General features: G+C 44.3%; 5 protein-coding genes across 6 annotated transcripts; 4 read left to right on the plus strand and 1 right to left on the minus strand.

The window, feature by feature from the left end:
* Window positions 1–351: 351 nt before the first annotated feature.
* On the plus strand, window positions 352–1707 carry LOC119555168 (COP9 signalosome complex subunit 5). 2 transcript variants are annotated; one of them, XM_037866419.1, is made up of 3 exons: window positions 352–706; window positions 770–1340; window positions 1406–1707. In XM_037866419.1, exons 1-3 carry the CDS (start codon window positions 446–448, stop codon window positions 1549–1551), a joined length of 978 nt encoding a protein of 325 aa, XP_037722347.1. In that variant the 5' UTR covers window positions 352–445; the 3' UTR covers window positions 1552–1707. The 2 variants fall into 2 exon arrangements, with proteins under 2 accessions (XP_037722347.1, XP_037722336.1); XM_037866408.1 differs by having other exon boundaries at window positions 354–706; window positions 770–1346.
* Window positions 1708–2674: 967 nt separating this feature from the next.
* On the plus strand, window positions 2675–5362 carry LOC119555100 (soluble guanylate cyclase 89Da). Its single transcript, XM_037866322.1, has 2 exons — window positions 2675–3016; window positions 3295–5362. The coding sequence occupies exon 2, from the start codon at window positions 3306–3308 to the stop codon at window positions 5307–5309; it is 2004 nt and encodes a 667-aa protein (XP_037722250.1). The 5' UTR covers window positions 2675–3016; window positions 3295–3305; the 3' UTR covers window positions 5310–5362.
* Window positions 5363–7218: 1856 nt separating this feature from the next.
* LOC119555093 (soluble guanylate cyclase 89Db) lies at window positions 7219–11171 on the plus strand. The gene is made up of 2 exons (XM_037866312.1): window positions 7219–7588; window positions 8918–11171. The coding sequence occupies exon 2, from the start codon at window positions 8992–8994 to the stop codon at window positions 10999–11001; it is 2010 nt and encodes a 669-aa protein (XP_037722240.1). The 5' UTR covers window positions 7219–7588; window positions 8918–8991; the 3' UTR covers window positions 11002–11171.
* A 187-nt stretch (window positions 11172–11358) lies between these two features.
* LOC119555211 (dihydrofolate reductase) lies at window positions 11359–12061 on the plus strand. Its single transcript, XM_037866475.1, has 2 exons — window positions 11359–11521; window positions 11573–12061. The coding sequence occupies exons 1-2, from the start codon at window positions 11442–11444 to the stop codon at window positions 12042–12044; spliced, it is 552 nt and encodes a 183-aa protein (XP_037722403.1). The 5' UTR covers window positions 11359–11441; the 3' UTR covers window positions 12045–12061.
* LOC119555220 (succinate dehydrogenase assembly factor 3, mitochondrial) lies at window positions 12024–12664 on the minus strand. The gene is made up of 3 exons (XM_037866487.1): window positions 12461–12664; window positions 12286–12395; window positions 12024–12229 (listed from the first exon to the last, which is right to left on the minus strand). Exons 1-3 carry the CDS (start codon window positions 12540–12542, stop codon window positions 12059–12061), a joined length of 363 nt encoding a protein of 120 aa, XP_037722415.1. The 5' UTR covers window positions 12543–12664; the 3' UTR covers window positions 12024–12058.
* Between the last annotated feature and the right edge of the window lie 163 nt (window positions 12665–12827).

Genomic DNA, 12827 nt, shown 5'->3' on the forward strand with positions numbered 1-12827 from the left:
ACAGTTAGATGCACCGAAAAGAGCGCGAAGTAAAAGTTCTCAGAAAGTTGTTTTGTATATAAAAAAAGCTAAAAAGTTGACGTGTTATTTAAATACAAATTAATTAAAGCGAGTGCCCCATCACCATATTCATAATATTAACATTGGTTCTGGGCTTGTAAATATGTCTATTTTGTGTAACTGTTTTTGTGAAGTTATAATAAATTATTTATTAAATTGAATATTGACTTGTAATCATTTTTTATTTGTATAAAATTGTTCTAAGAATAGGTACATTATCAACAAAGATTCTACGACGATACCATGTCAGAAAATATCGAATGTAGCTCACTGACCTAACCTATCGATAGAACTTGCAAGGTGCAAGTGCCATTTCTAGACTAGAGCCGGAAAAAAACAAAAATTTGCAACAAAAGGCGAGGAAATTGCAAAAAGTACATAAACAATGGACTCCGACGCAGCACAGAAGACCTGGGAGCTGGAGAACAACATCCAGACGTTGCCCAGCTGCGATGAGATCTTCCGCTACGACGCGGAGCAGCAGCGCCAGATCATCGACGCGAAGCCCTGGGAGAAGGATCCGCACTTCTTCAAGGACATTAAGATCTCGGCTTTGGCTCTCCTGAAGATGGTGATGCACGCCCGGTCGGGTGGCACACTGGAGGTGATGGGCCTAATGCTGGGCAAGGTGGAGGACAACACAATGGTGAGTCGTCGGTTTTGGAAGATGTGGAGTTTTCCAACTTAAAGACACTTCACTTCCTTGCAGATCGTGATGGATGCATTTGCACTGCCAGTAGAGGGAACTGAAACCCGGGTTAATGCCCAGGCCCAAGCCTACGAGTACATGACGGCCTACATGGAGGCAGCCAAGGAGGTGGGTCGCATGGAACACGCCGTGGGCTGGTACCACAGCCATCCCGGCTACGGCTGCTGGCTGTCCGGGATCGATGTGTCAACCCAGATGCTCAATCAGACGTACCAGGAGCCTTTCGTGGCCATTGTGGTCGATCCAGTGCGCACTGTCTCCGCTGGCAAGGTCTGTCTGGGTGCATTCCGTACCTATCCAAAGGGTTATAAGCCGCCGAATGAGGAGCCCTCGGAATACCAGACCATCCCGCTGAACAAAATCGAGGACTTTGGTGTTCACTGCAAGCAGTACTATCCCCTGGAAATCAGTTACTTCAAGTCGGCACTCGACCGCAAGCTGCTGGACTCCCTGTGGAACAAGTACTGGGTTAACACGCTGGGCAGCTCGGGTCTGCTGACCAACACAGAATACACCACCGGACAGATCATGGACCTTTCCGAGAAGCTGGAGCAGAGTGAGAACTTTTTAGGTCGCGGTACATAACAAGTCGAGGTGGAGAATGGTGCATTTGACTAATAGTTTTGCCATCAACAGGAACCGATGTCAACGAGAAGCGCTCCGAGGACAAGCTGTCCAAGGCCACGCGAGACTGCAGCCGCTCAACCATTGAACTGATACACGGCTTGATGGCTCAGATCGTTAAGGACAAACTCTTCAACAAGGTCGGACTGGGCAAATAGATCAAGACTTAAGATATTGCATATTCCTATTGAATTTTAAAACAAACTGGATTTTCTATGCGAACAGGCGATTTATGAGCCCTTTTCATGGGAATATTTTAAGTAAGTCAAGCTTATCCAAAATAAACTAGAGGCGCCTCTTAGGCGGATACAAAATCTGAAAGCCGTACTTAATGAGGAATTTCTGAAAACATCATTTAGAATTTAGTAAACCGAGCCGGCATCAAAGGAGCAACCGAATGCATTCGATTCGAATTTGTCTTTAATTGGTTGGCGATTTTTTTGAAGTAAATGTTACAAAGTCTGGTTATCGTTGTGTGGTTACCGCAATTGGTCCCTTATCATCAATCAAATGGTTTCATAATTTTCATCGTTTGGCGTATTTTACGACTTTTATTTCTCGATTGCGTGTCTGGCGATGGGCTGGTGGGTATCCTAGTAGACCCAAAGTCTACGTCTACCCCAGGGATTATAAGCTACAAGTGAGATGTCAACGCCCTTCCAGCACGTGGCCCAATCAAATTGGACAAGCAAGCGGGTGTTGAAGAAGAGCACTAATTAAATACGTTGTCACGTTTATGGCTGTTGTGAAGTACCAAAAAAAAAAAAAGGTGGTGCTTATGCAAATACCAGTCCTGCCTAACCGTTATCATCACTTCCGCCAGGAATGCCCATTAAAATGTCAACATTTATGCTTGTGCTTCCCAAGATTTATACTGTGGCATTTTGAAATCCTCTTAAACCTAAATGTAAATTGTAGCGTAGTACAAGGCAAAAAAATCCCCACATCAAATAAACAAAATTACAAGAATTTCTAACGTACTTGGGGAAAGGCAACCGTAAACCTTTATAAAGATTTACGTGACAAACTCTAGGGGCTATCCGTTTGTGCGTGTAAGTTATTCATATAAAAGCAATAAAACTTTCATTTTTTGATATTTTATCGAAAAGTAACCGTCAATTGGCATCAACAAGGAGCAATGACATGAAATGTAACACTACCGACGGGGGCTAAACCCTCCACTTAGCAGATGGGGAAGGAGTCTAAAGCGATTGCCGAGGGACTATAAAAGTCGGGGCCACAAACGACAGACGCTTCATTCACGTACTGGATGCGAGCTGCTAAGCTTGGAATTTACGATCCACAACGTCCACATTTGCTAAGGATTTCACGGCAACATCCACAGCATCCTCTCCAAAGTCGTGAGCACCCATCCAATAAAAATCAGAGTAACAACAATGGAAAATGTGTTCGTGTGTATATTGCCTTGGGAACTGTAGTCAGCATATGTGCCCCCAGATTGTGTGCGCTTTTATTGAATTTGCATGGAGTTATAAATAAATTAGCCCCAGCATATTACCAACTAAAGCAACACCAAGAAGGATTTAAATACGTCGAAAAGGTGCCTGAATAATAATCTGAGATTCAAACTAAAGACAAAACCACTGTGACCTGTTGAACAAGGTATATTTGAATTTAGTAATCTATTACAATAACAATCCATTTATACATAATAAATATGTTACTTCAGGTTTTTATTTTAAATTATTATGACTTTTTTTAATGTTTAAGAATGTAATTAACAAACATCTTTTAATTTATACATTAAATTCATGTAATCCAGAGTTATTAATCAAAAGTAATGCCTGGAATACTAATATTCTGTTATATTTAATACGAAATATTAAATTCCAAGTGGCGTAAATTCTTAATAGAATATATTTTTATATATTTATTTTCAGAAATCTAAACCATGTACGGAATGCTTTACGAGAGTGTTCAGCACTATGTGCAGGAGGAGTATGGAGTCGACATTTGGAAGAAGGTGTGTCACATCATCGACTGTAAGCACAACAGTTTCAAGACGCACCAGATTTATCCTGACAAACTGATGCCGGACATCGCCGAGGCCTTGTCCGCCTGCACGGGCGAGTCCTTTGACTTTTGCATGAACTTCTTTGGAAGATGTTTTGTGCGCTTCTTTAGTAACTTTGGCTACGACAAGATGATTCGCTCCACAGGGCGCTATTTCTGCGATTTCCTGCAGTCCATAGACAACATCCATTTGATTATGCGGTTTACCTACCCTAAGATGAAGTCGCCCAGCATGCAGTTGACTGCCATGGATGACAACGGAGCTGTAATCCTTTACAGAAGCAGTCGCACAGGCATGTCCAAGTACCTGATTGGCCAGATGACAGAGGTTGCTCGTGAGTTCTACGGCCTGGAGATCAAGGCCTATGTGATCGAGAGCCAGAACGATATCAGCGGAGGTACAGCCGGTCCGATCAAGCTTACGGAAGGTCCTTTAACCGTGATTGTAAAGTATCGGCTGGACTTTGACAACCGGGAGTATATGGCCAAACGCGTCAATACAGAGGCCCATCCCTCGCAGGTGAAGATGCCGACTGTGAAACTGGACGTATTTCTTGACCTGTTCCCCTTCACCTTTGTCCTGAACCACGAAATGAAAATCACGCATGCCGGAGAGAAGATCGTGGAGACGTGGATCATGCATAATCCCGGGGCCAATCCAAAGGGCTTCTTTGGTACTCATGTCATGGACCTGTTCCACTGTCGACGTCCAAAAGACACCACTATCGATTGGGATACCCTCATCCAGATGAGAGCGGTCCTCTTTGAGTTTGAGTTGATTCGTACGGGTCACAACCGCGCTGCCTACGACGCTGTCTTGAACATGGACTTTGAGAACTACGACGAAATGGATTTGAACGAGGCCCAGACAATGGCACTGGCAAAGGCTAAGGAGTTCAACGAAGCCCATCCTGCGGACGCAGACGAAGCCTCGGGAGAGGACGAGATCGACCCGGCCACTGGAGAACGGCGGTCCTCTCAGGGTCTGAGGTCTATCCTGCTGAAGGGTCAGATGTTCTATATAAAAGACGTAGATTCGCTGATCTTCCTCTGCAGTCCTCTTATCGAAAATCTGGACGAACTGCACGGAATCGGTCTGTACCTGAACGATCTCAATCCACACGGTCTGAGTCGGGAGTTGGTCATGGCTGGGTGGCAGCACTGCTCCAAGCTGGAGATTATGTTTGAGAAGGAGGAGCAGCGATCTGACGAGCTGGAAAAGTCCTTGCAACTGGCAGATTCCTGGAAACGGCAGGGGGATGAGCTCTTGTACTCCATGATTCCGCGTCCCATTGCAGAGAGAATGCGGTTCAGCCAGGAGCAGGTCTGCCAGAGTTTCGAGGAAGTATCCGTCATTTTCCTGGAGGTGATGAACGTCTACGATGAAGGATTGAATAGCATTCAGGGAGCCATGAAGGCGGTGAACACCTTGAACAAGGTATTCTCGGCACTGGACGAAGAGATCATCTCTCCCTTTGTCTATAAAGTGGAGACGGTGGGCATGGTTTACATGGCGGTTTCGGGTGCTCCTGATGTCAATCCCCTCCACGCGGAGCACGCCTGTGATTTGGCCCTAAGGGTGATGAAGAAATTTAAGAGTCACGAGTTGGATGACGTGGCCATTCGGGTGGGTATCAATTCAGGACCCGTGGTGGCCGGAGTCGTGGGTCAAAAGGTCCCGCGATACTGCCTGTTCGGGGACACCGTTAACACCGCCTCGCGAATGGAGAGCAGCAGTGATCCCTGGAAGATCCAGCTGTCGAAGTACACCGGGGATAAAGTTAGCAAAGTGGGTTATAAAGTGGAGTCCCGCGGCACCGTCAAGGTCAAAGGCAAGGGCGAGATGGAGACTTATTGGCTGCTGGAGGGACCTGAGGGTTAAGGACAAAGAATATTTAATGCACCTCAACGTTTAGCACCATGCTCTTAAAAATTGTATGACACCTGTGGCTTCTGTAATTCGTTGCAATAAAAGAGAAGTGAACTCTTTCCGATTTGTGTTTAAAATGGGTGAATATAAAAAATGAATCATCATTTGGAACTGTTAGACAAAGCTCAAGCAAGATTTTATTTTCTTCAAAATTAATTTCTGAAAATTTCTTTAATTGTATAATTTTATTTTCCTTTTCTTTAATTCTGATGAAACGGTTACCGAACCGTTATAAGAACTCGGAACTTAAAGCAATGGCTCATATTTCTGTAAGATTCTCCACCCTGCCGCCTCAATTACAAGCTAAATTTACTTCCCGCCTTCTTAATTTTCAACAGACAACCACCATTTCCGAAAATCCATTTTTAATAACTTTTATGGGCGGTTTGCGTGTCACTTTGCACACCATCATCCACAAGCCTCAAGTAGACGTGGGTCCAGGGTCCTTTCTCCTGCTCCCTTTAGAAATTAAATTAAGACACTTTGCGTGTGCTGAGAAATAGCAGCTCAAGTGTCTGGACGTTGGGCAATTAATTCCGGTGCAATACTGATAATAAATGCACAGAAAAAAAATTCTATCCCATTTCAAGTACATAATCTAGACAGATACCATCTATAAGCTTTCTTGGACGGACCTAAATAGATTGATCAAATGAAAATTATTTAATAAACTTCCTTTATTCTGAGTGTAATTACTGTTGTTACGTTAATTAAGTTTTCTTTGATAAAACGAACACAGGATAGTTTTTGCGCTATTTCTCATTGTTCGCGCGCCTGTCACTTCTGTTATTAATGGCAATTTGAGTGGCTTTTAAGCGTGCCCAAAATATCTCCTTCGCTTATTCGAGCAGGCATATTATCATCCTTTTTGGACAATTTCTGTTCTGCCCATAAAATTGTCAACGTTAATTTAATAGGCTTTCCCTAAATCCGTTTCGTTTAAGTGGGAAAAAGGCTTTCTGTTCAATGCTCGAAATCCTCTTTAAATTGGTTTAAAACAACACATCAAATATAGGACGCAGGCAAACATATATGTACATACATTTATGTGTCCTTTTATAGCAGAGGTATGCGTTAAAATGAAAAGGCATTGAGTACAGATGCCCCAAAGCCATTCCTCCATCTGGTTAAAGGGGGTATAAAAAGGGACCTAAGAGGAAAAACTCTACAGCAATGATATATTTGACAGACTGTTTAAAATGTACCAGGGCTTTGGGATGTATATCGGTTCTGGAGTACTTTGGATACACCATTATTATAGAGATGGGTACGTAGGGTAGAAATTAAAAATAACTTAATATTCGAATTTCCTGTTTTTTTTTAAATAATAAGAGTATAATTTTAATTTTAGAAAATATTACAGTAATATCGTTCTGCTCCTCTTCAGGGTTTCTCCTTATCTATCCCTGGAACATCCGTTTAATAGTACGGCGACTCGGAAGACCCAAAGGACAATACTTTGCACGGAATGCCAGGACCCCAAGCACAGAAACAACGATGTGGGGGATGAGGGTCATAAAGGGAATGAAGGGAGAGAAAAATGACTCCTTCGGTTGTGTGTCAATGTTTATACTGTATCAGAAGGAGAGAAAGTGGCAATTGAGGCAAAGAGCATTGACTGGCAACGGTTCCTGGTAATAATGAAGATGATGATGATGATCACGATGGTCAAACAGAGAGTGCGTGTCGAGGCGCGGGCACGTAGGTCCTAAGTGGTACGGAAATATAGCTCCCACTGCAACTTTCCAGTGGGTGGGCTATAAAAGGCCTGACCGCCAAAGAGGCACGCTTCATTCGACCGACATCGTCCCGGCGAAAAGGGAAAGCTCCACGGAACCGACTGAACCGACTAAACAGAACCGACAGACTCACGAAGCTCGTCAGAGGAAATCATGAAACAAATCAGACTGCCAGAAGCCAAAGCGGCAGAACAAATTTAGTGTAACAATAGCAACTGCCGACGACGGAACACGGAGTCCGGAAAAGTGAGAGGCCCGGAGAAGTGCGTGCATATATACATACTATACCTATCCGTACCCGAGTTTACGCATCCGAGGGAGCTGTGTGTGCTGGCATACGCCTTCCTTAAATTATAAATAAGCGAAGAGCAAATGCCGCGTGGATAAAATTAAAACTCTTTTAGAGGTGCAGACAAACGCGATTTGATGCTGGAGAACTGAAAGCGATTCCGTTAGTGGATTGGAACGAGGCGGAAAGGAAAGCAATATAAAGTAAGCTGGATAATAATAGGATGATAATAAGCTAATTTCACGGTCTCCTAATCAGGGAGTTTTGTCAGGGGTAATTCAAAGGGTTCCCCGGAAGTCGGAAAAGGGCAATTCGTCAAAAGATTAGATGGTCTTCCGATTCCATTGTCATTAGCTAAAGTTAACTAAACTAAAGCATCCTTTAAATATATATAATAATAATACAAAACTATAAAACTGTTAGCCTAAAAGCTATTAGCAATGAATATTTCTTTTTTGAAAGACTTTTGTTAGCCAACTTAAGTATTGAGTAATTAAACCCACCTCTTATTTAGGATAAGGCTTTTGTGTTTAATTTGACAGCTTACATTCTCTGAACATTAATCAAACGCTACCTTTTCCATTTAACCACACAAACAACAGCATTTTTATCTACTGTTTACGACTCTAGCTTTGACAGAATTTGCATGTTCTTGGTCAAAATTAAATGTACTCAAACTCCTAAAAGATTTTCAAGAATTTATGGCTCAGTTAGTAATTCTGTGGAAAAAATTGAAAAGCATTCATTGCCACCAGCGAATTACAGCAAACAGCAAAAGGAAATAAGTCAAGAGTACAATGAGCTATGTTCCTCTCGCTAGGAACGTGACAAGCTTAATGGGGATTGGGGCGAGGAGTAGGAGGACTAAGTGCGTGGCTCTGCCACATGAACTCAAATAAAACTGTCGGGGCAATAAATCAAATGATATGGAGGAAAAGCAGACTTTCCTTGAGTGTTGTTGACGGCTAGATAAGATTAAAAATCCTCGACGATGCAGGCATATGTAACCCGATTTTATTTACTTTCCAAAGATATTTCTAATTTAGTTTTGACAAGGAGAAGTAATATTAATAGGATGCAGGTATTATTATCCATTTCTGACCCTATAAAGTAAATTTTAATTTCTTTATTATATTTCATCCAGCTTATAAAGCTAGGGGATGTTACGAACTATGGAAGCTATATCTTTGAAATTTCTTTAATTAAAAGAGCTAATTGTACAAGATATTGTACAAATGGTCCAAGGATTCGAAAAATTTTATAAATTGTTTGATTGAGTTAAAGATTTAAAAGAACTTACCTGTTCCTAATAACAAATTCGTTTAGGCAGCACTGTATTCAGTAACCTTCTTAAATCCCATCAATCACTTAAGTTATATATGCGTTTGGCTAATCCCTGACCCGACGCACTGAAATTGACTTAAGTCCCCCGGGGTACGAACACAGTTTACCTAATTACCAGCTGTGAACGATGGAAAAACTTTGTTCAGCCTCACCCTCACTATGTGCCTACCAACTTTGGGTCGTTACAGGAAAACTTTAGCGAAAGCAATTTGGTCGATAGACAGGACTTAAGGGACCGCAGACATCCACACCCACCGTCATCATGTACGGAATGCTGTACGAGAGCGTACAGCACTACATCCAGCAGGAGTACGGGATGGAGACCTGGAGGAAGGTCTGTCAGATAGTCGACTGCAAGCACCAGAGCTTCAAGACGCACCAGATCTATCCGGACAAACTGATGCCGGACTTCGCAGCAGCCCTATCGGCGAGCACTGGAGAATCCTTCGACTTCTGCATGAACTTCTTTGGACGATGTTTCGTCCGCTTCTTCAGTAACTTCGGCTACGACAAGATGATCCGCTCTACGGGACGCTATTTCTGTGATTTCCTGCAGTCCATCGATAATATCCACGTGCAGATGCGTTTCACCTATCCCAAGATGAAGTCGCCCAGCATGCAGTTGACTGCCATGGATGATGATGGTGCCGTGATTCTGTACCGCAGTGGGAGAACTGGCATGTCCAAGTATCTCATTGGCCAGATGACGGAGGTGGCCAAGGAATTTTACGGCCTGGATATGACCGCCTATGTCCTGGAGAGCCAGAATGATATCTGTGGGGGCACAGCGGGTCCCATTAAACTCACGGAGGGCCCCTTAACTGTGATTGTAAAGTATCGTCTAGACTTTGACAATCGCGATTATATGGCCAAACGGGTGAACGTCGTCGCTCATCCTTCTCAGCTCAAGATGCCCCCGGTGGACCTAAACGTCTTTCTAGAGCTGTTTCCCTTCACCATAGTGCTGGATCACGATATGAAAATCACACTAGCGGGCGAGAAGATTGTGGAAACGTGGATCCTGCATAATCCTGGTGTGAACCCAAAGAACTTCATTGGTAGCCATATCCTGGAGCGTTTCAAGTGCCGGCGGCCCAAGGACACTCAGATCGAGTGGGAGACTATTCTGCAGATGCGGACAGTGCTCTTCGAGTTCGAACTCATCCGCACGGGTCACAACCGCGCCGCCTACGATGCGGCCTTGAACTTTGACTTCGACACCTTCGATGAAGCCAGCAGTCTGAACGAGGCTCAGGCCATGGCTTTGGCCAGTGCCAAGGAACTCAGCGCGGAGCAAGCCAAGGAAGAGGAAGCAGCCGCCGCCACATCCAAGGACGAAATCGATCCGGCCACTGGTCAGAGACGACACTCCGTGGGCCTCCGATCCATCCTACTGAAGGGTCAGATGTTCTATATCAAGGACGTGGACTCACTGATCTTCCTCTGCAGTCCTCTTATCGAAAATCTGGATGAACTGCACGGAATTGGTCTGTACCTAAACGATCTGAATCCCCATGGTCTGAGTCGGGAGTTGGTCATGGCTGGATGGCAGCACTGCTCCAAGCTTGAGATTATGTTTGAAAAGGAAGAGCAGCGATCGGATGAGCTGGAAAAGTCCTTGGAACTGGCTGATTCGTGGAAACGGCAGGGGGATGAGCTCCTGTACTCCATGATCCCCAGACCCATTGCGGAGCGAATGAGAAAGAGCGAGGAGCACGTCTGCCAGAGCTTCGAGGAGGTGTCCGTCATATTCATCGAGGTGCTGAATGTCTACGACAGCGGGTCCAATAATATTCAGGATGCCATGCAGGCGGTGACCACCCTGAACAAGGTTTTCTCGGCACTGGACGAAGAGATCATCTCTCCATTTGTGTATAAAGTTGAGACCGTGGGCATGGTTTACATGGCGGTCTCGGGTGCTCCTGATGTGAATCCCCTCCACGCGGAGCACGCCTGTGACTTGGCCTTACGGGTGATGAAAAAGGTCAAAGCCCACGCCCTGCCAGGAGTGGCTATTCGGGTGGGTATCAATTCAGGACCCGTGGTGGCCGGAGTGGTTGGTATGAAGGTTCCCCGATACTGCCTATTCGGGGACACCGTTAACACCGCCTCGCGAATGGAGAGCAGCAGTGATCCCTGGATGATCCAGCTCTCCAACTATACCGCCCTCAAGGTAAGAAAGGTGGGATATAAAGTGGAAGCGCGGGGATTTGTTAAGGTCAAGGGAAAGGGCGAAATGGAGACCTACTGGCTATTGGGGGGACCAGAGTAATATTATAGATTTGTTCATTTTTAATAAACCAGGATGCATATAACATATATTTAAATAATTAAATGGGAAAACACCGTAAATGTATAAGGATAAAACAGACATATTTTCAAAATCAAAAACCTGTTGCCCGCTGTGGTAATTTCCAAGTTAAGGAAGGGCAAAAACAAGTCAAACGTTTTGGCATAAAAAGCGGTTTGGACTTCATTTAAAAACTGAAAAATAAAAGTGGATAAATTATTAAATACAAAAAAAATTTGTTTTTCTTCAAAATATACATAATATGTGTGGAATTTTTGTAAGGTAAGTTGGAGAGAGCACTATCGATAAAAGAAAATTAACGATTGCTATCAACATCTTTTCCCGCGTAGGATCGATCAGCTGTTCGATTTATTGGCTCAGTAAATGTTTTTGAAGTTTATCCTGTTTTGTGAGTCTTAAATATGTTACGTTTCAATTTAATCGTGGCAGTTTGCGAGAATTTCGGCATCGGCATTAAGGGCGACCTGCCGTGGCACATTAAGTAAGTGAATTTTCAAAGATATCACCGCATGCTTAAGAATTCCTTCCGCAGATCCGAGCTGAAATACTTCAGCCGCACTACCAAGCGGACAAGCGATCCTGCCAAGCGCAATGCCGTTGTGATGGGCAGGAAAACCTACTTCGGAGTGCCGGAGAGCAAGAGACCTCTGCCCGATCGCCTGAACATAGTCTTGAGCACCACTCTTAGGGAGGAGGAACTGCCCAAGGGAGTGCTCCTCTGTCCCAGTCTCGAGGCAGCCCTTAAGGTTCTTGAGGATAAGAGCGATATAGAAAACATTTGGATCGTGGGGGGCAGTGGAGTGTATGAGGAGGCTATGGCCTCGCCAAGATGCCACCGGCTGTACATTACCAAAATCCAGAAGGAGTTCGAGTGCGACACATTTTTCCCCGCAATCCCCGACAGCTTTCAAGAGGTATCTCCCGATTCCGACGTGCCACTGGGCGTGCAGGAGGAGAACGACATTAAATACGAGTACAAGGTCTTGGAGAAACAGTCAAAATAAAGCAATGCACTAATTTATTTGCCTTGCACTTCATCTACGCCCTTGGCCGCCAGCATCAGCTCGTATAATTGCACCACCTGGTCGTCCTTGAGCATTTCCACGGCCTCCGGATCGATCTCTTCGCCCAGTTCCCCCTTGGGCTTGCCCCGTATTCCCAGTTGTTGGGTGATCGTCGAGGCATAGCGCTGCAATGGATGGATTCCTTAGAAGAGCACCCTTTTGGTAATTACGTAAAACTCACGGCCCACTCGGTCATGAAGAGTTGTGCCTCCATGGGATTGCATTTAAGGTGTCGCCGGAACTCGTCCCGCACATAGTTATCGCCCAGAGCTCGCAGTTCCGCCGGAAGTCCTGTGGAATACGAAGAAACCTGGTGAAATAGTTGATATTTATGGGAAAGGTAGTGCTCATCTCACCTCGGTGCAGTCGCAGAATGGTTTTGTACAGCAGGCGGACACGCTGGGGGTGGGTCAGTTGGTTCATCAAAAGTCTTGACATCCTGAGTTTAGTTTCTATATAACATTCTAATACTATATATTTCCTAGCCGGCTAAACAACAAATATTTGTGAGAAGTAACAACGAATAAAAACGTTCACTGCCCCAGTGTTGGCTAACGTCGAAAAGTGGTTTTCATTTGTTTACCAAAGTTTGACATCTGGCAACGTTAAAAAGGGCGCGCATTTTGAAAAGTTAAACGTTTTGATGGCGTTATAAATTATTCATCGTTTTAAATATTCTATTCACTTTTGTAAACTTAAAGCAGTGTTTATTTTTGGAAGTAT

Source organism: Drosophila subpulchrella, chromosome 3R (assembly GCF_014743375.2).
Source record: "Drosophila subpulchrella strain 33 F10 #4 breed RU33 chromosome 3R, RU_Dsub_v1.1 Primary Assembly, whole genome shotgun sequence".
Lineage (NCBI taxonomy): Eukaryota > Metazoa > Arthropoda > Insecta > Diptera > Drosophilidae > Drosophila > Drosophila subpulchrella.

Excerpts from the sequence above, each read along its gene's own strand:
- LOC119555168 (XM_037866408.1), top strand. The coding sequence starts at position 446 with ATGGACTCCGACGCAGCACAGAAGACCTGGGAGCTGGAGAACAACATC. Across the intron at positions 707-769 it reads AGGTGGAGGACAACACAATG|ATCGTGATGGATGCATTTGC; the intron begins GTGAGTCGTCGG and ends ACTTCCTTGCAG. Across the intron at positions 1,347-1,405 it reads TGAGAACTTTTTAGGTCGCG|GAACCGATGTCAACGAGAAG; the intron begins GTACATAACAAG and ends TGCCATCAACAG.
- LOC119555100 (XM_037866322.1), top strand. The coding sequence starts at position 3,306 with ATGTACGGAATGCTTTACGAGAGTGTTCAGCACTATGTGCAGGAGGAG.
- LOC119555093 (XM_037866312.1), top strand. The coding sequence starts at position 8,992 with ATGTACGGAATGCTGTACGAGAGCGTACAGCACTACATCCAGCAGGAG.
- LOC119555211 (XM_037866475.1), top strand. The coding sequence starts at position 11,442 with ATGTTACGTTTCAATTTAATCGTGGCAGTTTGCGAGAATTTCGGCATC. Across the intron at positions 11,522-11,572 it reads GACCTGCCGTGGCACATTAA|ATCCGAGCTGAAATACTTCA; the intron begins GTAAGTGAATTT and ends TTCCTTCCGCAG.
- LOC119555220 (XM_037866487.1), bottom strand. The coding sequence starts at position 12,542 with ATGTCAAGACTTTTGATGAACCAACTGACCCACCCCCAGCGTGTCCGC. Across the intron at positions 12,396-12,460 it reads CATTCTGCGACTGCACCGAG|GACTTCCGGCGGAACTGCGA; the intron begins GTGAGATGAGCA and ends CGTATTCCACAG. Across the intron at positions 12,230-12,285 it reads TCTTCATGACCGAGTGGGCC|CGCTATGCCTCGACGATCAC; the intron begins GTGAGTTTTACG and ends CATCCATTGCAG.